This window comes from Leucoraja erinacea, chromosome 18 (assembly GCF_028641065.1).
Source record: "Leucoraja erinacea ecotype New England chromosome 18, Leri_hhj_1, whole genome shotgun sequence".
Lineage (NCBI taxonomy): Eukaryota > Metazoa > Chordata > Chondrichthyes > Rajiformes > Rajidae > Leucoraja > Leucoraja erinaceus.
This window is the reverse complement of record NC_073394.1, coordinates 25,924,002-25,949,275: the sequence shown is the minus strand read 5'-3', so window position 1 is coordinate 25,949,275 and position 25,274 is coordinate 25,924,002. Positions and strand designations below refer to the sequence as shown.

The window sequence follows — 25,274 nt, the reverse complement described above, 5'->3', positions numbered from 1 at the left end:
AGAACTTGGAGCCCATGAAGATGGAGAAGCACATATCTTGCATCCTTGTCTCAGTCCTGTATAGAGTCTGAAGAAGGGTCCCTACTCGAAACGTCACCCATTCTTTTTCTCCAGAGATGCTGCCTGACCTGCTGAGTTACTACTGAGCTGTGTCTATCTTCTGTATTCAGGTCTCCTTCCTCATCCCTTTTCCTTGTTTTTTGCTGACTGAATCAGTGCTGTTTTCTACTCTCAGATCTCAGAAGTTTGATCACCTTTACTGTGAATTTCTGCTGTGCTCTCACTTCCCTTACCTGACTTCTCAATGATAGATGAGTAATAAGTTCAGATACCCACTGTTCATTGGCCACACACCTCCACCTTCCTCCTTTGTTTGAGGATCACCTATATTACCTGGCTTCTCATTCTGATAACGTCATCATCATTCTGACAACGTCACTCCCAATCCAGAGCTTATGATGTGTTTGCTTTTCTCCTCTACCTAGGCTTCTCCTCCACAGTATCTATTCCATTTCCCATATTTCTATTCTCAATATATGTCTTCCCACACTGAACAAGAATTAGATTCCTTTGGTCCTCACCATCCTCATTGAATGGATCATCCTCCACATTGAACATGTCATATCATCCCCTCCCCTCCTAGTGCTATGGCTCATTCTTCTATCTCTCTCATTTCCCATCGCACCTTTCCATGTTACATCTGTCATTTTGCTACCTCCCTTCCAACCATCCAGTGTTAAACAACAGCTTATGGCTCTTTTACGAAGTTGGTCGTGTCAATTCATCATGTCATCTCCTCTACAGTTGGGAAGTCAAAGACTGATTAAATGGCTACTTTGTAGAACACGTCTCTGGGATCTGCAAGGGTAACCATTGGGTTGCCCTTAATTAAATCAAATCAAAATGAAATAAAATTAAATGTTTAATTTCTTCTCCACTCCTCCTCTGAGGTTTTGCTTTGTTGTCCTGTACTGCTCCAATGAAATGTCACATAAACCTGAGGAAAAGTACCTCGTCTTTCATCCGAGCAGCTAAGAGCCTGCAGGCTTAAACAATGTATTTGATTATTTTAAGTAGGAAGCCATTCTAGTTTTGCATCTCCAGCACTTGTCTCTTTCGTGGTATTTTGAATTCTTTCTCCTTGATCTTGCACAGACATTAGACTTCACCACCCTCTTTCATTTGGCATAACTACCACTCATGTCATATGAATGCTTTCCTGGTCACCACCTTATATAATTTATTATTTCCTCACCATCTCCTTTGGCTGTAACTTACAACTTGCGTTATTTCCAATTTATCCCACTTTTCATGCAAGATTTTTCGCAAATGCTAATTGTTTCTCTCTCTGTACATACTGCCTAACCCCGACGAGTATTTTCAGCAATATATTATTCTTTAAAATAGTCAACACTGACAGAATTTTACACTATATATAACTGATAAATAGCGCTTATGGTTCATTTTAATGTCTAACATATTTTAAGATATAAGGAAGGTCTTTAATTTTGTTGAATCTGCATTTGTGAGATTCTCCTAAAATGCACAGAGAAACATTACTTGTTCTGATGTGTACCACGTGTACTATTGACAAGAATTGGCAGGCTCTTGTACACTGTACAGCACCAACCTCAGAAACTATGAACTTGTATGGGCTGTGTCTTTGGTTACACCACAGACTTTGGTAGTTTTTGCACATATTATGGTTATTAATTTATTGATATTAAAAATTATTATATTTATCTAAACGTATTGTATTACCCAGCCTGTAAAACAGCTGCAGGTAGGAATTTCATTGTTCCGTGGTCGGTGCATATGACAATTTCTCCTGACATACTCAAGAATGCTGTTCTGTCCTTGAGAGCAGAGGATCACTTATTCTAAATGCGAGTAAGTCATGTTCCTCAAGCCTTGATGTGGACGTGCACATCTGGCTTCTGGGCAAAAAAAGAACGGACTCAATTTGAAGATTTTGTTCAATTGAAAGCAATGAGCTGCTGCATGTTTCCGCTAATTTCTCATGATACATTGTCGAGACGTTTCCTTGTAGAGGTGGAAATCTAGAGGCTGTCACGTAATCTCAGCCCTGGTGGGAGACAACCAGGCAGGTAAAGGACAGAGATTAACTTGAACTTCTGGTTGGCCTTCAAGTCCAATGGTAAGGGAGATGACCAAGGTGGAATGGAGAGAAAGACATTAGTACAGAACACTCTCTCATACGGCAAAAAAATCAAGATGATTATCACAACCTTCCAGGAGATTATAGCATTTTTGCCAGGATCGACAAATCAGAATCAATCTAATTGAATGAAGGAATTAGCTTGAGAAACAAACCTCACCTCACGTATTTGATTGTGGTGCACACACCAGCGTGAATCAATACAAATGGGGCAACAATGGCCCTCTGGAGTCATCTGTTGCATTACATCGCACAGCAAGACTTGGCACTGTTCCTTCTGTGACTCGCACAGAACTGTGCCTTCCTGTAATAATATTTATTAAAAAAATTGAAACAATAATCATTTTTAATCAGACACATTCAATTTATAACTCAAATTACACAACCGTCTATCAGCTGTCCCAATCTCCATCACCATGTGAGGGAAGTTAATGTTGCAGTATCTGCTTTCTGCCTTTAGGTGGGACTGTAACATCTCCCATTGCTGTCTCTCCAGTTCTACAGATATTGAGCATTAACATTGACTTAGTTATTTTTCTCTTCCTTTTCCACCATCCTTGGCATTTTGCTGCTTGGTGTCCCTAACTCTCAGCTGGCTTATTACTTACTTCAGTCCACTTGCTGCAGAAACCTAGTCTTTAATATCAGCAAAATGAAAGAGTTGGTTGTTGACCTCAGGAAGTTAGGGGGTGAACACAACCCTGTCTTCATCAACGTAGCTGCTCTAGAGATGGTCGACAGCTTCAGGTTCTTTGGCATCCATATCATCAACAACCGAACAAGGTCCTTTCACACTAATGTAATGATCAATAAAGCCTGTCACGATATTTATTTTAAGATCTGAGAAGATTCGGCATGTCCACCAGGATTATCTGCGCAAACCTCCACACATGCACTATAGAAAGTATTCTGATGGGACGCATCTCAGCCTGGTATAGCAATTGTTCTGCTTTTGATTGCCTAAATCAGCATAATCTGGTGAATACACCCTGGTCCATCACAGGCTCATCACTTCCTTCCATCCAGTCCATCTTCATGGTGCATGTCATCAGGAAGGCTGGAACATTGCCGAAGATAGACACAAAGTGCTGGAGTAACTCAGCGTGTCACGCAGCATCTTTGGAGAAAAAGGATGGGTGACATATCGGGTTGGAACCCTTCTTGGCCTGAAATATTGTCAGGGATGTCTGTCACCCTGACCATTCCCTTCTCTTTCTTTTACCTTCTGTGGGAAGATGGAGGAGATTAAAAGCCCAGACATCCAGACTAAAGAACGGCATCTTCCCCATTGCTATTCGACTCCTGAACTAATCACCTCTTTCACACCCCCTTCCCGGAAATGCTGCCATGTTAAGTCTAAACTCTTCCACATTTGGTTATTCCGTTATTGCACGTTATTCCAATATGGCACTACTTCAGATTGTACTTCAACTTTTGCACAAATTTGCCACTTGCATTTATCATTGCATTCAATGTTATATTTATCATGACTATGTGTACTGTTTACTCCATGAGCTTCATGCAAACAATAATGTTTTATTGCACCCAGGTGTACATGACAATAATCTAATCTGAATCTGAATCTCTGAATTTGCACTCCCTTAGCTCCAGATTCACATGTTCAATTTTCTTTTATTGAGTCTCTCAGTCTAAACCTTCCACATACTTCTGCTCTTTAAACTATCCCACACATCCTTCTTTGGTGAACTACACTGATTTCCCAAATGTTAAACATGTGTGCTTAAATTCCTTCCACGCATTTCCCCTCCACCTACAGTACAATGTCACTGCCCTCAAAAGTCTCCTCTGACATGTTTTTTAGTTTTTAGTTTAGAGATACAGCGCGGAAACAGGCCCTTCGGCCCACCAGGTCCATTTACATTTACCAAGCCAGTTAACCTACAAACCTGTACATCTTTGGGAGGAAAACTACCGCTGCGCCACCGTGACCGCCCTGACATGTTCCCACATCCCTTGATGTTACCAAGTGCCTCCAATTGTCTCCACTGCTAACTCTGGAGTACCTTTCTTAAATCTCTAACCATGTCAATCTCCTCTTCCAAAGCCTTTACTGACCCAAAGTTTGGTTATGCCTCTCCCTTCAACATTCAACTTCCATCATAGTTCCTAAAATATTTGGGACATTCTTGTAAGGTCACATTGTTAGTATGCCCTGCATTCCTGATGTTTATTGAGAAATGTGTTCCCCAAAGGAATTGACTTTAGTGCCAAGGAAGCAATTCCATATTTAAAAAAATGCTAGGGTCATGCTGGATACACATTGATAAAGCCTTTGCACTATTATTTCTTCTCTGTAACTTTCATTAAGTACCACTGTTTGTCATTGGCTTTAAACTCTCCATCCTGTATCCTCTGCAGGCCTGCAATATATTCTGTGCGTGCCCTGTTCTGGATAGGATTCATCATTGTTGCACAGTTAAGAATTTGCTGCATTTCCACAGATCTTATCTCAACTAGTTAGTACAACAATTCTCAACCCACTTTAGTTTAGTGTAGAGATATAGTGCAGAAACAGGTCCTTCAGCCCACTGAGTCCACGTGGACCAGCGATCCCTGCACACGAACACTATCCGACACATACTAGCAACAATTTACAATTTTATCAACCCAATTCGCCTACAAACCAGTATGTCTTTGGAATGGGGGAGGAAACCGGAACCCCCTGGAGAAAACCCACGCAGTTCTCAGGGAGAACGTACAAACTCCGTATGGACAGCACCTGTAGTCAGGATCAGACCCGGGTCTCTGGCGCTGTTAGGCAGTAACTCTACTGCTGTGCCACCATACCGCCCTCTCACCCCTTTTCACTTGATTCATACAGTGACCAGCCGATCTGTTGCTGTGATACCTGGGACCACCTCAGCTTCCCTCATATAACACAAATGACAAGCAGAGGCTATTAGCGACTATCACAGAGTCACAGAGATTGTCACATAGTTGAAAATTCTGTGTGTTAAAAGTTCAAACAACAATCAGTCTTATCCAGACTATGAGAGGGAAAGAAATTCCCCAAATGCTTGTAAAATATACCAGAACATAATGTAATAAGAAATAATTTATTCAGTTGCTTGAATCATTGCCCAAGTAAAGGGCCTGTCCCACTTTCATGACCTAATTCACGACCTTTTTCACTCGTGGACATTTTTCATATAACCATATTACAATTACAGCATGGAAGCAGGCCATCTCGGCCCTTCTAGTCCGTGCCGAACACGTATTCTCTCCTAGTCCCATCTACCTGTACTCAGACCATAACCCTCCATTCCTTTCCCGTCCATATAACTATCCAATTTATTTTTAAATGATAAAATCGAACCTGCCTCCACCACCTTCACTGGAAGATCATTCCACACAGCTACCACTCTGAGTAAAGAAGTTCCCCCTCATGTTACCCCTAAACTTCTGTCCCTTAATTCTCAAGTCATGTCCTCTTGTTTGGATCTTCCCTACTCTCAGTGGGAAAAGCTTATCCACGTCTATCCCTCTCATCATTTTAAAGACCTCTATCAAGTCCCCCCACCCCCCTTAACCTTCTGCGCTCCAAAGAATAAAGACCTAACTTGTTCAACCTTTCTCTGTAACTTAGTTGCTGAAACCCAGGCAACATTCTAGTAAATCTCCTCTGTACTCTCTCTATTTTGTTGACAACCTTCCTATAATTAGGCGACCAAAATTGTATACCATACTCCAGAATTGGCCTCACCAATGCCTTGTACAATTTTAACATTACATCCCAACTTCTATACTCAATGCTCTGATTTATAAAGGCCAGCACACCAAAAGCTTTCTTTACCACCCTATCTACATGAGATTCCACCTTCAGGGAATTGTGCACAGTTATTCCTAGATCCCTCTGTTCAACTGCATTCCTCAATTCCCTACCATTTACCATGTATGTCCTATTTTGATTTGTCCTGCCAAGATGTAGCACCTCACACTTATCAGCATTAAACTCCATCTGCCATCTTTCAGCCCACTGTTTCAACTGGCATAAATCTTTCTGTAGACTTTGAAAATCGACTTCATTATCCACAACACCACCTATCTTAGTATCCACAACACTTACTAATCCAATTTACCACACCATCATCCAGATCATTGATGTACATGACAAACAACAGTCACAGATCCCTGTGGCACCCCACTAGTCACTGGCCTCCAACCTGACAAACAGCCATCCACCATTACTCTCTGGCATCTCCCATTCAGCCACTGTTGAATCCATCTTGCTACTCCACCATTAATACCCAACAATTGAACCTTCTTAACCAACCTTCCATGAGGACCCTTGTCAAAGGCCTTATTGAAGTCCATATATACAACATCCACTGCTTTACCCTCATCAATTTCCCGAGTAACCTCTTCAAAAAATTCAAGACGATTAGTCAAACATGACCTTCCAGGCACAAATCCATGTTGACTGTTCCTAATCAGATCCTGTTTATCCAGATGCTTATATATATTATCTCTAAGTATCCTTTCCATTAATTTGCCCACCACTGACATCAAACAAACAGGTCTATAATTGCTAGGTTTACTCTTAGAACCCTTTTTAAATAATGGAACAACATGCGCAGTACGCCAATCCTTTGGCACTATTCCCGTTTCTAATGACATTTGAAATATTTCTGTCATAGCCCCTGCCATTTCTACATTAACTTCCCTCAATGTCCTGGTGAATATCTTGTCCGGACCTGGAGACTTATCCACTTTTATATTTTTCAAAAGTGTCAGTACTTCCTCTTCTTTGAATCTCATAGTTTCCATAGCTACTCTACTTGTTTCCCTTACCTCACATAATTCAATATCCTTCTCCTTGGTGAATACCGAAGATAAGAAATCGTTCAATATCTCCCCCATCTCTTTTGGCTCTGCAGATAGCTGTCCACTCTGACTCTCTAATGGACCAATTTTATCCCTCGTTATCCTTTTGCTATTAATATAGCTGTAGAAACCCTTTGGATTTACTTTCATCTTCCTTGCCAAAGCAACCTCATATCTTCTTTTAGCTTTTCTAATTTCTTTCTTAAGATTCTTTTTACTCCTCAAGCACCTCATTTACTCCATGCTGCCTATAATTATTGTAGATATCTCTCTTTTTCCAAACCAATTGTCCAATTTCCCTTGAAAACCATGGCTCTTTCCAATTTTTACTATTTCCTTTCAACCGAACAGGGACATAAAGATTCTGTACTCTTAAAATTTCACCTTTAAATGTCCTCCATTTCTCTTCCACATCTTTCCCATAAAACAAAATGTCACAATTCATTCCTTTTAAATCCTTTCGCATCTCCTCAAAGTTAACCTTTCTCCAATCAAAAATCTCAACCCTAGGTCCAGTTCTGACCCTCTCCATAATTATATTGAAACTAATGGTATTGTGATCACTGGACCCGAACTGTTCCCCAACGCATACCTCTGCCACCTGACCTGTCTCATTTCCTAACAGGAGGTCCAGCACCGCCCCTTCTCTAGTAGGTACCTCTATGTATTGCTGCAAAAAACTATCCTGCACACATTTTACAAACTCCAAACCACCCAGCCCATTTACAGAATGTGTTTCCCAGTCTATGTGTGGAAAATTGAAATCTCCCACAATCACTACCTTGTGCTTACTACTAATATGTGCGATCTCCTTACATATTTGCTCTTCCAATTCTCGCTCCCCATTTGGCGGTCTATAATACACCCCTATAAGTGTTGCTACCACTTTCCCATTTCTCAGTTCTACCCAAATAGCCTCTGTAGACGAGCCCTCTAATCTATCCTGCCAAAGCACTGCTGTAATATCTTCCCTGACAAGCAATGCAACACCTCCACCTCTTGCCCCTCCAATTCTATCACACCTGAAGCAACGAAATCCTGGAATATTTAGTTTCCAATCACAGCCCTCCTGCAACCATGTTGCACTGATTGCCACAACATCATACTTCCAGGTGTCAATCCAGGCTCTAAGTTCATCCACCTTTCTTACAATGCTCCTAGCATTAAAATATACACATGTAAGAAACCCACCCCCTCTTATTCTCTGTTTATTTTCTTTTTCTTCTTTCTCCCCTACATTTTGGGTCAGAGTGCTACCCTTTTCTGCCTCACACACTAACTGCTAGCTTTCCCTATTTGAGTCCCTCCCCCCAACCGTTCTAGTTTAAAGTCTCCCCAGTAGCCTTTGCAAATCTCCCCGCCAGGATATTGGTCCCCCTCGCGTTCAAGTGCAACCCGTCCTTTCTGTACACGTCGCACCTTCCCCAAAAGAGGTCCCAATGATCCAGAAACTTGAATCCATACCCACTGCACCAGTCCCTCAGCCACGCATTTATTCCATTCATCATGCTAGGAAAACACCCCGACCTACTTGATGCCACGAGTACCTACGACTACCATCACGGCCTGCAACGATCTACTTACGACCTCGTGATGACCATGCTGCGAGTATGATTCAAGGGCTAACTCGACAGAGGTCGTGAATTAGGTTGTGAAAGTGGGACAGGCCTTTAAATTTTTCTTTATTCAGGATCCAACTTTCAGTTGTATATTATTTACTCAAGGTTTCAGTTTTTTTGTAGTTTACTGTCAACATTTTTCAGTAACTAACATGCCAGACTCATATTGACAAAACCATAGCAGGCTACATTATTGTCTACATCCCCGTTGGTCAAGATCAAAACATGGAAAAATTAAGCACACTGAGAAAATAAAGATTATTTTCATAGTGTTACAATCAGAGAGATACAGCATGGATGAAAACAGGTCCTTCGGCCCAATGAGCCCATGCCGACCATCCATTTACACTAATTAGTGTACATTACACTTACATTAATTTCATGTTAATTTCACCTCACAATCATCAACTCCCCCCAGATTCTACCACTCATTCACACACTAGGGACAATTTACAGTTCCAATTAACCCACATTGCACAGATCTTTTGGATGTCAGAGAAAACCGACCCATCCGGAGGAAACCACACATTCACAAGAACATACAAACTTCATAAATAGAGCACTCGAGGTCAGGATTGAAACCAAGTCTCTGGTGCTGAGAGGCACTGACTCTATGGCTGCACCACTCTGCCAAATATAAAAGAGTAGCATATTGTATCAGTCAATGTGGGTTACAATGAAATGATTCACAACTGATTTATCATTGTTGCATAAGAGAAATTATTCCCTTCAGTCCAAACACAGAGCACACTAAATTACTCTTTAAATTTAGAAAATCCATATTACTAACCAAACACAGGCATATTGTACAGGGATCTTCTCTGGGAACATTCTGCCCATGGCTGAACACCACTCCATCTTCATCCAGACAACCTAAAAAACAAGAAACTAAAAAATAGATCCAGCAAATCTTAAAGTGCTACTTTCTGCAGAATAGAAATATTACAATTTCAGAGAGGTCGTGTACCTCTAGAGAACAGATTCATTCAGACATCGGCTTTATGTCTGTAGGGTCACCTAATTCTCAAATCCATGCATCTCTTTGCAAATGTTTTGAACATTCAAGGAAACGGCTTGTAATACATTTGAAAAGTCATTTATCACTACTGGACCCTTGTTCTCCTCCTTGACAAATGCAATGCAGTGCCCTGACACAGCTGTGGGTGTTTTGTTAAAACTGCTGTAGTGTCACCTGCAATAATATGAGCAAGGATGCTTGGCGCAGGGATTGTGTTGCACTGTAAGTGAATGGAGAGAGATGAGTTTATTTACTGTGTCCAGGTGTAGAAATGTAATCATCGATAATGCATTTCTATCAGTTGTTTCAAATCTATAATCAGAAATATGTATGATATAATATCAATGGATTTGTGCTTCTGATTTGTTTAGACTCTAGAGATACAATGCAGAAACGGGCCCTTTGGCCCACTGAGTCCGCATTGACCAGCGATCACCATATACACCAGCACTATCCTACACACAAGGGACAAATTACAATTTTACCAAAGCTAATTAAACCTACAAACCTGTACATTATTGGAGTATGGGAGGAAACTGGAGCACCCAGAGAAAACCCACGTTGTTACAAGGAGAATGTACAAACTTCATATAGATGGCACCAGGGTCTCTGCTGCTGTAAGACATCAGCTTTACTGCTAAGCCACTGTGCTGCTCTATTTGTTGTTGGGCATGTGAGAGGAAAACGTGCATGTTAGAGCATGTTGGGCATGTTAGAGGCTATTTCCTCTAAGTACAGTGTATAACAACCCAAACTTCTACAGGCTGCTGGAGGAGCATAGCTCTCATCCTATGACCCTTCCACAACTCAAGGGCAAATTTCTCCCAAACCACTTGTTGAAATAATGTTCCCCAGGAAGTTTAGGGCCTCTTATATGCTTTGTGCAGAGTTGCTTTAACACACAGTACCACATTGGGATGTACAGTATTTCCTTTGTATTTCCTGGCATCTTCAAGGAAATGGCAGTAAAAGATATAACAGCTCTGCAACATCTCCTTCTCAATTCTGTCTCCTGCACTTGTGTAAAGTTGCTCAGGTCCTCAATGCCTATCAATTGCTTTTAATGAAACCTTTGCTTTTGTGTACTGCTCATGTACTTACTTAAGTCTTCCTGGACAATCTCATCTTTGATTTCTGCAGACTCTGACAAAGTGGTTTCAGTTGTTGCTGCCGGTGTAAGCACAACTCCTGACTTGGAATTCTCCCAAGAGATGCCATCTGAATGATTGTTCATTTCCATTGTCATTGGTTGTTTTATTGCGGCAATGCCTTGACTCTCTGATGACGTATTTAATTCCCGTGCTTGCTTCCTCTTGATGCTCCAGGGTATAATTTGGTTCAGATTGTACTTTTTGCTTGTTGCGCTGCTTAAAGGAGCCAAGGATGTCAATGCAACTTCTGCATCAGAGGTGGGTAGTTGAGCTGTTGCTTGCTGAGGGCTTTGATAGGATTGTGTTGGTACTGGTATTTCAGGGAGAGTATTGTCTGTGATTGGAGGATGTAGTCCTGATGTCTCAGTAGAAGTTGAAGACATAGACACTGGAAAAATAGAAGTAACATTTTGTTCATAATAATAGGTCAGGAATATCAGATACACTTGATTTTACCCAACGATTTCCACTGCCACACTATCTAACAGGCTCTTGAATGAGTTAAGTATTTGTCTGTACCATCCAAAGAAAAATAAAATATAATGCAATTTAATTTGGGCTAGCAATTTCCCAGAGATTCTCCTGCATGTGTAGAATAATCCAACTAGAAGGGCTCTGAAAATGTTCATTACCCATGTAAAACAAATTTCCAGCTACACTTCACTGATGTATGGTGCTGGAGGAACTCATCGGATCCTGATCCGGTGATTTCCTCCAGCACATTGTATTTTGCACAAGATTCCAGCATCTGCAATTCATTAGATCTATACTTCACTGATACAAGATCATCAATCTATAACTCTTAATTCAACAATCTTGATTTTCAGAATGTTGATGTCTGATTCCACTGAGAATCTCAGATGCCCCTGTCGGGCAAAAAAACATCCAAAGCCCAAGAATTAATAAGGCAGACGAATGTAAACAGATTATTGTCTCGGGCAACCTGACCTGTTTCAGTTCCCACATTTCAAATTACTAAATACCATGAGAGAAGATAGTGATGTTCATAGACAATTTGCATGCATTACTAATGATTATGGTACTTACAAGCAGAACATATGGGGCAGCATGTGCCAGGAACATGATGCAGAGGCTGTTCACACTCCAGCTCAGTGCAGCTGTCACCTTTCCAGTCACACTCCACATTGCCTTTCTGAGGTGAGAAAGGAAGGTTATTACAGTCATCTTATAACAATTAAGCACCAACAACAGATGTAGAAACAATAATTAAAGTAACTAATGGACAAATTTCTGAACCACGTAAGATGCAAAATCTTTTCATCTCCAGTTTCGCCATAGCATCTCTGCTTCCGTAGCTACAGAGAAGGGCATCACGTTGTGCACAGTAGCATTGCAATTAAGTTGCTGGGTTAGCATCCATAGGAACTATTGCCATTACAGTGCACAAGGTGTTGTATAGTGATTTAGAGGATCCAGAAGGGTTATTTATACTCTACGGTGGACTGTGTTCCATCAATTTTCCCGCTGATTTTCAATTCCATCATATTAGCTGGGAAGTGGAATTTCAAATAATCAATTAAATACATATACATTTAAAAACCACTAGCATCAATAATGACCATGCCAGACAGTGATAAATTTCACTTAGTTTTTCGCATATACTTTAAAGAAAATAACCTCACAATTCTGACCCCCTCTAACCTGCTTCAGGTTAATGTAAATGAAAGGATCTGACTGCACTCTCAAATAGCAAAGACAATAGACAATATGTGCAATAGACAATCAAGCCAGCACCGCCATTCAATGTGATCATGGCTGATCATCCCCAATTAGTAACCCGTTCCTGCCTTCTCCCCATATCCCCTGACACCTCTATTTTAAAGAGTCCTATCTAGCTCTCTCTTGAAAGCATCCAGAGAACCTACAACCACAGCCCTCTGAGGCAGAGAATTCCACAAACTCATCACTCTCTGTGAGAAAAAGTGTTTCCTTATCTCCGTTCTAAATCCTTATTCCTTATTCTTAAACTGTGGCCCCTGGTTCTGGACTCCCCCAACATCGGGAACATGTTTCCTGCCTCAAAGCCCTTAACAATCATATATGTTTCAATGCGATTCCCTCTCATCCTTCGAAACTCCTGAGTGTACAAGCCCAGCCGCTCCATTCTCTCAGCATATGACAGTCCCGCCATCCCGGGAATTAACCTTGTAAACCTACGCTGCACTCCCTCAATAGCAAGAATGTCCTTCTTCAAATTAGGGGACCAAAACTGCACACAGTACTCCAGGTGTGGTCTCACTAGAGCTCTGTACAACTGCAGAAGGACCTCTTTGCTTCTATATTCGATTCCTCTTGTTATAAAGGCCAACATGCCATTTGCTTTCTTCACTGCCTGCTGTACCTGCAGGCTTACTTTCATAGACTGATGAACAAGGACCCCCAGATCCCGTTGTACTTCCCCTTTTCCCAACTTGACGCCATTTAGATAGTAATCTGTCTTCCTGTTTTTGCTACCAAAGTGGATAACCTCACATTCATCCGCATTAAACTTCATCTGCCATGCATCTGCCCACTCCCCCAAACTGTCCAAGTCACCCTGCATTCTCATAGCATCCTCCTCACAGTTCACACTGCCACCCAGCTTTGTGTCATCTGCAAATTTGCTAATGTTACTTTGAATCCCTTCATCCAAATCATTGATGTATATTGTAAATAGCTGCGGTCCCAGTACCAAGCCTTGCGGTACCCCACTAGTCACTGCCTGCCATTCTGAAAGGGACCCGTTAATTCCTACTTTTTGTTTCCTGTCTGCCAACCACTTCTTCATCCATATCAGCACTCTACCCCCAATACCATGTGCCCTAATTTTGCCCACTAATTTCCTATGTGGGACCTTATCAAATGCTTTCTGAAAGTCCAGGTACACTACACCCACTGGCTCTCCCTTGTCCATTTTCCTAGTTACATCTTCAAAAAATTCCAGAAGATTAGTCAAGCATGATTTCCCCTTCGTAAATCCATGCTGACTCAGACCAATCCTGTTACTGCTATCCAAATGTGCGGCTATCTCATCTTTTATAATTGACTCCAGCATCTTCCCCACCACCGATGTCAGGCTAACTGGTCTATAATTCCCCGTTTTCTCTCTCCCGCCTTTCTTAAAAAGTAGGATAACATTAGCTACCCTCAATCCACAGGAATTGATCCTGAGTCTATAGAGAGGATCAGAGAGGAGCCATCTTGGGGAACAGCTGCTAACCAGCAGCCGTCCGTTTAATTCACTTTTTTTTTGTAGTTCTAGTGAGTCCTGTGTTTTGTTTGTGGGAGAAATAGACTTTTTAATGTGGGGGGAAGGGGGTAACTATATTTCTAGGTCCCTACCTGGTCGGTGAGGCAGCTTTTTCTCCGGGCTGCCCCGTCGACCCGTCCTCGTGGCCGACCAGCGGGCGTGGAGCGCCGTTTCCAACATTATGGTGTTGAAGGCTGAGTTGCTGTCAATGAATATCATCCTAACTTATTATCAAGGTGATCCAGAGCTTAATATAGTGTGAGAGAGAAGATATCCTTCATAGACCTATTTTTCCTGTATGCATATTGCAAGGGGTCTAGGTTGTCCAGAAGACTGGTGCAGATGTAGGCCATTAGCAGTCGGTCCGTGTGTTTTTTCCAACCCCATACAACCTTCCTGATTTTTTAATTTTCCATCAGGTTTCCTCACAATCAGTTTTGGTGCAAGACAAACATATTAGCTACCTGCATAACTGAAGTCCTCCATCACTGAAAATATTACAGTACATCTTATCTGCAGCCTCTCGCATCTCTTCAATGGTGTGGCTCCATAACCATATCTCAATTGTAGCTCAACCAATGTTTTATAAAGATTCATCAGAACTTATTTTGTATTCTATACCTCATGATAAAACTCAGGAGCCATGTGATTTTTTTGAGGCTGTGTTTCTAATTTGCTCTTTGTTCCTTCATTCATCTGAGAATGCTGCCCTCCAGTTTACATCACTCTCCTCATTCACAGCAAAATGTAACAGTTCACATTTTTACATTTCTTCGGCTGACTGCTTTTCCTGGGAGTTTGAGAGTTTATAAAGAGTTCTTTCTAAGGTTTAGCAGTACTTCAAAACAACTAAAATTTAAACCAACATCTTAATTTTTCTGCCCTTGCAGAAGAGTAACACTGTTGATATCTCCTTCACCAATTTACCCACCGTACAAAGACAGACGACACAAGGGTCTGCGGCAGAGATGTAATAAGTCCCGTCTTCTAGAATCTGACCATCATACAGACAGACTATGGAAAAAAGTGTAAACATGTATAAAATAAAGTACATGCCACAAAATAAAAACACATGGTACATTATAAAATTCTCAAACAGATACATAGCAATTGAAACATATTAAAACACAGTAACACACCAGTTCAAAAATATCCAGCCATTTCAAAGCAACATAATCACAGGAAATTGTATTTATGCTCTTATCATTTTAGCAACATGCCCCACACGTGAATTGAACTGGCATTAAGATCAGCAAAGGGCGAGGATGAAAGTTCGTATAAAGTTGTCAGCGAAAGAAAATTCCAAGATAGCCAACAACATTCCCATTTACATCACACTAACTTGAATCTACAAGTCCTCCCACCTGGTCCTAACAAGGGTTCAATAACGCTCTTCCAATTTTTCCATGTATGTTCTGTCTGATGACACCAGATTCCCCGCCCGTGCTTCCAAGATGCCTTCCTGTCTTTTGAACATGGTTCCCCATCCACCTTTGCTGAGAAGACTATCAAATCTTATTTCCTGACAATCTTATTTCCTGAACTTCTGTTTTCACTACTCATCGCTCAGAATTTCTTCCACTTTGATCATGATACCACCATCATGAGATACATCGTCCTCTGCCCTTTCCACAGTTCTTTTTGGGACACTCTGGTTCACTCTTCCATGTCTACCAATACCCGCGCTCTGTTTCATGACATCTTTCTGTACAGCTTCAGGTGGTACAATGCCTCCCTTTTGCCTCCTTCCTTTCCGCCATTCAGAGACCAACATAATTTCTGTCTAAAACCTCCTGTCCGAGATCTTCAGTTTCCTTCCACACTCCAAAGATGTACTGGTTTGTAGGTTATTGGCTTGGTAAATGTAAAAATTGTCCCTAGTGAGTAGGATAGTGTTAATGTGCGGGGATCGCTGGTCTGCGCGGACCCGGTGGGCCGAAGGGCCTGTTTCCACGCTGTATCTCTAAAACAAACCTCTCCCCCATTCTCTACAATTTAAATCATGTCATTAACAAAAATATTAACCCTCTCTTCCCAATTTTTGCCTGATCTGCAAATTATTTCCAACACTATGTATCTTTAGTGTACTCTGACAGAAGAACAACACATAGGTGCTGCTCAGAGTTCACTGCTACTGGCTCCTCGGATGTGAATAGAGGTTGCTTGATCTTACCTGAGCATGTTGGGCAGCAGTCACCTGGGACGGGATGTGGATGTTCACAGGAAGGAGGCTCACACTTCCGAACTTCACAGCTTACTTCTCCCAACTGTTTGAGATAGTCAAACAGAAATTGAGAGAGAGTTGGTGTTGGAGGCAAGATGCAGAGGAGAGTGTATGTGTGTACAAAATTGTGAGTGTACAAGAAGGAGGGAGAGAGTGCACATGCAAAAAGGGAACAATAGGGAGGGGGAAAAAACAAAAGTGAGAGAGACAGAGCAAACGAGAGAGGCAGAGCAAGAGGGAGAGCAAATATGAAGTTTCCTTGTACGACCTGTAAGTGTTTAAACTGGAGTGGCAAAGGGGTAGGAACCAGAGCAGCAGCTCAGCAAGTGGAGGGACTGATGGAAGACAGAGGTTATGACAAGTAAGTCTTTAAGACATGTGAGACTAATAAGCGGGTGTTTACTTCAACACAAGGAGTATAGTGGGTAAAGCAGAGGAAATTAGAGCATGTATCAGTGAATAGAACTGTGATGTTGTGGCCATTCTGGAGACTTGACTGCGAGAAGGACAATTGCGTTAGTAATCAGGAAGAATGCCATTGCAGCACTTAGAGAGAACATACTGGAAGATTCATCCGCTGAGGTTATATGGGTAAAGCACAATAATAAGAAATATGCAGGCACTCTGATGGGGTTATGCCATAGGCGTCCCTACAACCAGCAGTAAATAGAGGAACATATAGGTACACAGATTATGGAAAGATGCAAAAATAGAGGCTTTTAAATAAGATAGATGAATATGCTGGAATGGAAGGATATGCTGCACGTACAGGCAGAAGGGATTAGTTTAACTAGGTATCAAGTCTGGCACAGACATCGTGTGCAGAAAGGCTTGTTCCTGTGCCATCTTGTTCTGTGTTCTATGAAAGGGATGTAGGATCATAAAGAGAAGCAGAAGCAAAAAAGATGAGTAACAGGGAATTGCCAAATGCAGAAACATTGAACATTTACAAAGCAGCATTTCTGAGAAATCATAAGTGATGGGAAAGAAAAACAAGTTTTACATCTGATGTATATTCAGAAGCATTCCATTAGCTTTACTTCAATACATACATTCAGTGCAGATGTCAGTAATAAAACTTCTAAAGCCAGCATTCACCAAGTTTCTTCAGGACAAAATAATGATTTGCAATACATCCACAGTTTAATATAAACACTAAGACCTCCACGTCAGTCCAGAAAGCACTTAGCTACTTTGGTCAACCACAAAGTGAAGCAACTACCTATTCAATATCAATATTCAACCCTCTTTCTGTCACTGAGCCATTTTGCTTTGCCTGATGCATAGTCCCCTCCTGTTCTTCTGGTGCATCCCACCCCTCCATGCTATTGGTGTTTTCCTGCAATAAACATCACCACCTAGACCTTGTCATGAGAATCAGACAACATTCTCTCACTGAGTCAAACTCACTTGGCAGACGCAATGGTGGCAGGGTCTGTGTTCAGGTTGAAAAGTTTGCCCATTGGTGACCTTCCTTCCTTCATAGTTGCAGTCTGAAAGGGAAGCACCACAAAAAGAGGAATGTGAACGTGTCACGATAATGATGAACTCAGCATTTAAATAATTCATTGTCCGTGTGGAGTCCTTCATTTCCAAACAAAGCAATTGAGTTATACACTGATATTGATACACCACTTATTTTGAGAGCATTCATCCAGCTCTTGCATGTACTGTATGCTCTCCTGAACATGGAGATGGAAGAACTACAGTGGTACCTCAACCAGGTTTAGAGTTGAATCAGGACAGGAGACAATGAATTTCCCTTCGCGCTCTTGCTTAAAGACCAGTGCATGGCAATGCTACTAAGAACAGGAACAAAGGAGAGTATGAGTGTGTGTGTGTGTGTGTGTGTGTGTGTGTGTGTGTGTGTGTGTGTGTGTGTGTGTGTGTGTGTGTGTGTGTGTGTGTGTGTGTGTGTGTGTGTGTGTGTGTGTGTGTGTGTGTGTGTGTGTGTGTGTGTGTGTGTGTGTGTGTGTGTGTGTGTGTGTGTGTGTGTGTGTGTGTGTGTGTGTGTGTGTCACTAAGCAGCGTTCTTCATACCACACAGAATTATTCTATACTCAGGAAGAAAGAAGGGTATTCCAAAATATAAAGATACGATTCAACATTCAGAAAGTCAGGATCCCACAACGCATCAAAGATATTAGTGCCAATTTAGCTTGCTTACTTACCCCAGAAATAAATCAGAGAGGCATTGTTAGAGATAACCTTTGTACATCCAAAGTCACTGTGAAATTGTTGACTGTTGCAACTCCTCTAAATCTCATAATTGGAATAGTGGAATTAAACACTTCACTAATGCTATATCAATTTACAAATAAATCACTGTGCTTTCATTATCACTGGGTCCAGATCATGCACCTTGACCAAGATTGCATCAGTTCAGCAAAGCTCACTGTCACTTTCTACAAGGCAGTTAAAATGAGTAATACATTCTCACATTGCCATGACATCTACATTCTACAAGTGAATAAAAGATGTCATGCAATTTCAATGCCATGTATCCGACAATGCACAAGGGAAATAAAGATGAGGTGGCCTCTTTGAAAAAACTATAGAAACATTTCAAAGTTTCCCTTGGATAGCACAATGGTGTAGCAGATAAGAGTACAAGGGACAGTTTAAAATTTCTGGGGATCAACATCAGTGACGATCTTAAATGGTCTGTGAACTCTGCTGTAGTTGTAAAAAAGGCGCAACAGAGACTTTACTTCCTCAGAACACTGAGGAAGGCCCACCTGTCTGCTAAACTGCTGGAGTCTGACTTTTCTACCGCTGTTCGGTAGAAAGCATACTGACTCACTGCATAACTGCCTGGTTTGCGAACTGTTCAGCAGCTCTGGGGGACATTTACCACTCCAGATGCCGCAGCAGGACCTGTAATATCGTGAAAGACATTACACATCCATATCACCACCTTTTCACACTGCTGCCCTCAGGAAAAAGGTACAGGTCGCTAAAGTCACGCACTGCCAGACTCAAGAACAGCTTTTACCCATCAGCAATCTTGGAACTGAACTCTGTCTCGGGAGCGGGTTATGGGGAAGCGGGGGGGAGACAGTGTTAATTTATGTAAATGTGAATCCATGGGTGGGTTTGGGGAGGGAGGGAGTGTAAAAAGTATGAGTATGTGAATGTTTGAAGTTCTTTTAAATGGAGAGACACAGTAATCTCGTTGTATGTGACACATGCAATGACAATAAAGCATTCTGATTCTGATTCTGAAGGGATCAGCATTTAACCCTGACTTCCAATGTGCGCAGTTTGCAGATACACTCTCTAGGTTTCTCCCAGCTGCTCTGATTTCGTCCTACACCAATGTCCCTACTGCAGGCGAGTTTCAGGAGAATCTAACAGTTATCATAGAAATGTACAACACCAAATAGGACCCTCTCCATCCATGCTGAAACATAGAAAATAGGTGCTGGAGTAGGCCATTCGGCCCTTCAAGCCCTTCAATATGATCATGGCTGATCATCCAACTCAGTATCCCATCCCTGCCTTCTCTCCATACCCCCTGATCCTTTTAGCCACAAGGGCCACATCTAACTCCCTCTTAAATATAGCCAATGAACTGCCCTCAACTACCTTCTGTGGCAGAGAATTCCACAGATTCACCACTCTCTGTGTAAAAAAAGATTTTCTCATCTCGGTCCTAAAAGACTTCCCTCTTATCCTTAAACTGTGTGACCCCTTGTTCTGGACTTCCCCAACATCGGGAATAATCTTCCTGCATCTAGCCTGTCCAACCCCTTAAGAATTTTGTAAGTTTCTATAAGATCCCCCCTCAATCTTCTAAATTCTAGCGTGTACAAGCCGAGTCTATCCAGTCTTTCTTCATATGAAAGTCCTGCCATTCCAGGAATCAGTCTGGTGAACCTTCTCTGTACTCCCTCTATGGTAAGAATGTCTTTCCTCAGATTAGGAGACCAAAACTGTACGCAATACTCCAGGTGTGGTCTCACCAAAACCCTGTACAACTGCAGTAGAACCTCCCTGCTCTTATACTCAAATCCTTTTGCTATGAATGCTAACATACCATTTGCTTTCTTCACTGCCTGCTGCACCTGCATGCCTACTTTTAATGACTGGTGTACCATGACACCCAGGTCTCGTTGCATCTCCCCTTTTCCTAATCGGCCACCATTCAGATAAAAGTCTACTTTCCTGTTTTTGCCACCAAAGTGGATAACCTCACATTTATCCACATTATACTGCATCTGCCATGCATTTGCCCACTCACCTAACCTATCCAGGTCACCTTGCAGCCCCCTAGCATCCTCCTCACAGCTAACACAGCCCCCCAGCATCGTGTCATCCACAAACTTGGAGATGTTGCATTCAATTCCCTCATCCAGATCATTAATATATATTGAAAATAGCTGGGGTCCCAGCACTGAGCCTTGTGGTACCCCACTAGTCACTGCCTGCCATTCTGAAAAGGACCCGTTTACTCCTACTCTTTGCTTCCTGTCTGTCAGCCAGTTCTCTATCCACATCAATACTGAACCCCCAATACCGTGTGCTTTAAGTTTGCATACTAATCTCTTATGTGGGACCTTGTCGAAAGCCTTCTGAAAGTCCAGATATAACACATCCACTGATCCACCCTTATCCACTCTACTAGTTACATCCTCGAAAAATTCTATAAGATTCGTCAGACATGATTTACCTTTCATAAATCCATGCTGACTTTGTCCAATGAATTCACCACTTTCCAAATGAGCTGCTATCCCATCTTTAATAACTGTCTCCAGAATTTTCCCCACCACCGATGTTAGACTAACTAGTCTGTAATTCCCCGTTTTCTCTCTCCCTCCCTTTTTAAAAAGTGGGGTTACATTAGCTACCCTCCAGTCCTCAGGAACTACTACAAAATCTAAAGGGTTTTGAAAAATGATTACTAATGCATCCACTATTTCTGCGGCTCCTTCCTTAAGTACTCTGGGATGCAACTTATCTGGCCCTGGGGGTTTATCGGCCTTTAATCCATTCAATTTACCTAACACCATTTCCCGGCTAACCTGGATTTCACTCAGTTCCTCCATCTCATTTAACCCCCGGTCCCTTGCTATTTCCGGCAGATTATTTATGTCTTCCTTAGTGAAGACAGAACCAAAGTAGTTATTCAATTGGTCTGCCATGTCCTTGTTCCCATGATCAATTCGCCTGTTTCTGACTGCAAGGGACCTACATTTGTTTTAACTAATCTTTTCCTCTTCACATGTCTATAAAAACTTTTGCAGTCAGTTTTTATGTTCCCTGCCAGTTTTCTTTCATAATCTATTTTCCCTTTCCTAATTAAGCCTTTTGTCTTCCTCTGCTGGACTGAATTTCTCCCAGTCGCATGGTAGGCTGCTTTTTCTGGCTAATTTGTACGCTTCATCTTTTGTTTTGATACTATCCCTGATTTCCCTTGTTATCCATGGATGCACTACCTTCCCTGATTTATTCTTTTGACCTTTCTGCCTATCTAAGCTAATCCTATTTGCCCATATTAGACATATATCCCTCCATGCGTTTCCGATACGTACCTATCCAAACCTTTTAAACATGGTAATTTATCTGCCTCCTCCACTTCCTCTGGCAACTTGTTAGAGATATTCACCACCCTCCATGTGAAAAAAGATTATTGCTATCTATCCTATCTATGCCCCTCATAATTTTATAAATCTTTACAAGGTCACAACTCAGCCTCCTACACTCTAGTGAGAATCAACCCAGTCAATCCAATCTCCGCTTACAAGTACAGCATTGCATTCCAGACAAATCCTGGCAAACCTCATGTGCATTCTCTCGATTGCTAAAGGATCCTTCCCATGGTATAGCGCCAAAGTAATAATCTAAGGGTGGTCTAATCAATGCTTTATACAACTGCAACATAATATCTCAACTCTTATACTCTTTCTTTTAAAATCTTTTTATTGTTTTTTTTCCCCCAAAAAAAGCATAAATAAAACATAAAAAAAAGAGCAAAAGAATAATGATAAACAAAACAATGGTATTGATACATAGGGATCAGGATTACATTAATAACAGGTATAACCTAATATGAGACCAGTGTCAAAATACACAATGAATATAGACCTCCCAATCTCTATGTAAATATAGTTAAATCTTTAAAAGGAAACTTATAAATGTGAAAAAAAAACACAAAGATAAAAAGACAAAAAGAAAAAGAAAAAAAAAAAAAAAAAAAAAAAAAACCCCTAACTAAAGAAAGAAAAAAAGAGAATTATTGTAATAATAAAATACGCATAAAAATAAAATAGATTAAAAAACAAAGCAAAGCAAAACCGAATCTGAACTGAGAATTTCAACAATATAAGTCTGTTTGTCGTCAAGTCCGTTCCACCCTATCGAGGTAAAATAATTTTTATAACGGTTAAAGAGGGAGCAATTGATGTTGTGTGAAAATGTTCAATACATTTTCTCCAAGTCTTATCAAATTTAACCAAGGGTTCAACTGTCACTGATTTGTTCTAAATTTAAACATGATATCGTTTCCGAATACCACTGGAGAGTGGTCGGAGGGTTGGAGTCTTTCCATTTAAATAAAATAGATCTTCTGTCGATTAATGTGGTAAAAGCAATCAACCGATGGGCGGAGCGGGACAAATGAATAGAATCTAACATTGGTAGCCCAAAAATTGCAGTAATAGGATGTTTGTAAATCTATGCCTAAGACTACAGAAATAGTATCAAAAATTTATTTCCAATATTTTTCCAAAGAAGGGCAGGACCAAAACATATGGGTCAATGAGGCCACTTCAGAGTTACATCTGTCACAGGTAGGATTTATATAAAAAAACGAGCTAACTTATCTTTTGACATATGAGCTCTGTGAACCACCTTGAATTGTATCAAAGCGTGTCTTGCACACATTGAAGAGGTATTAACTAATTGAAGAATGCTCTCCCATTTCTCTCTAGATAAAGAAATTAGGCATTAAGGCATTAAGATCACCATGAAACACAAGGATTTATTTAAAGCTAATTTTATGCCTTTAATTGACCATATTAAACATCAGTTTACTAAATGGTCACCAATGTCCTTACCCTTAATTGGCCGAATCAATGCTATTAAAATGTTCATTTTACCCAAATGTCTGTATTTATTTCAGATGATACCAACTTTTATTGCCAAATCTTTTTTTGATATTATAGATTCCAAAATGTCTTCATATATGTGGCAGACTAGGTAAAAAATACTTACAGAAATCAAAAAAAGATGGTGTTTTGGCACTGCCGAACCTTAGACTTTACTGCAGAGCAGTCAATGTTCGTTATTTAATATTTTGGTCAAAAGATTTAGAAGATACCCAATGCCCAGGATGGATAAACCTAGAACATGATTCCTTACAAGGGCTATCATTGGCTTCTATTCTAGGGGCCTCATTACCTTTTACAATTACGAGATTGAATAAATATACGACTAACCCAATAATAAGACATAAGTTCCGAATATGGTTTCAATTTCGTACGTTTTTTGGAGTAAATGATTTTATCTTATCGAGTCCAATTTTCTCTTCCAACCATCTAGTACTGATCAAGTCTTTTTGTTGTGGAAGAGGAAGGATTAGTAGCTTTTCGTGATTTGTTTTTGGAGGGTTGTCTTTCAAACAACTCTCCAATAAATATAACTTACCTAATTCACACTTTTTTAGATATTTACAAATTAGACATTTTTTGAAGGCTACTCTACCCCTATATCTGCTACAACATCAATCTGAAATTTTGGACATTTTTTGACAGTTGAACCCTTATCAGAAAGGATTAATAACGACTATTTAGGAGTTGATTTTGAAATTACAAATAAATAAATTTGATAAAATTAAGAATGACTGGGAAAGAGAACTTCAAATTTCTTTATCTATAGAGAAATAGGAGAGCATTCTTCAATTAGTTAATACCAACTCTTATACTCAATGCTTTGACCGATTAAGGCAAGCATCCAGAGTTCCTTTTGCACTAACCAATCCAACTATGTTGCCACTTTCAGGGAGCTATGGACTTGTACCCCAAATTTTCTCTGTAAATCAATGCTTCTAAGGTCACAACTGTTTGCTCTAAATGTCCTAATGGAATTTGGCCTTCGAAAGGCCTCACATTTGCCAGCATTAAATTCCATCTGCCACCACCCAGCCCAACTTTTCAGCTGATACATGTCCTGTCTCATTCAAAGATAATCTTCTTTGCTATCTACATCTCTACCAATTTTCATGGTAGTTTGCAAACTTACAATTCATACCACCTCCAACCTCATCAACCATAAAGGTCTCTGTACCAATCCCTGGAGTGCAACACATATTACCGAATTCCAGTGTGACAAAACATCCATCCACTACTCCCCATGCCTTCCAGCACCCAGCACTTTTCAATCCAGTTTGCCAACTTGCCTCGGATATCTCATGCCTTAAGCTTTTCTACTACTTGTTTTAATTTAGTTTAATTTAGTTTAAAGTTACAGTACGGAAAGATGGTTCTTCGGCCCATTGCCAACCATCGATCATCCATATACACGAGTTCTATATTAACCCACTTTTTCATGTACTCAATAAAATAAGTTTTAAAATGCACACCTCCAGATTCAGGGACTGTTCCTTCCCAGCTGCTATCAGGCAACTGTTGTCCCATAGCTGGAATGTGGTCCTGATCTCCAATTTACCTCCCTGGAGACCTTTGAACTATCTTTAATCAGACTTCACTGGACTTTATCTTGCACTGAATCATACTTTTAATCCTGTATCTGTACACTGTGGACATCTTGATTGTAATCATGTATAGTCTTTTCCTTGACTGATTAGCACATTCATAAAAAGCTTTTCACTGTACCTTGGTACATGTGACAATAATAAACTAAACTAAACTACACACTAGAAGCAATCTACACAGGGCAATTAAACTAAAAAAACCCGCATTTCTTAGGGATGAGGGAGGAAATCGGATCACCTGGAGGAAACCCATCTCATCGCAGGGAGAACATGCA

At 40.8% G+C, this 25,274-nt stretch overlaps 1 protein-coding gene across 1 annotated transcript in view; it reads right to left on the bottom strand.

Moving 5' to 3' along the window:
* Positions 1-25,274, bottom strand: part of LOC129705833 (kielin/chordin-like protein) — a 213,594-nt gene that overhangs the window by 16,552 nt on the left and 171,768 nt on the right. The window contains exons 30-36 of the mRNA XM_055649667.1: positions 17,697-17,779; positions 16,236-16,329; positions 14,994-15,076; positions 11,860-11,965; positions 10,763-11,200; positions 9,434-9,516; positions 2,340-2,483 (exon numbers count right to left, since the gene is read on the bottom strand). Of these exons, the coding sequence (XP_055505642.1) occupies positions 2,340-2,483; positions 9,434-9,516; positions 10,763-11,200; positions 11,860-11,965; positions 14,994-15,076; positions 16,236-16,329; positions 17,697-17,779 (1,031 nt within the window). The remainder of the gene's footprint in view (positions 1-2,339; positions 2,484-9,433; positions 9,517-10,762; positions 11,201-11,859; positions 11,966-14,993; positions 15,077-16,235; positions 16,330-17,696; positions 17,780-25,274) is intronic.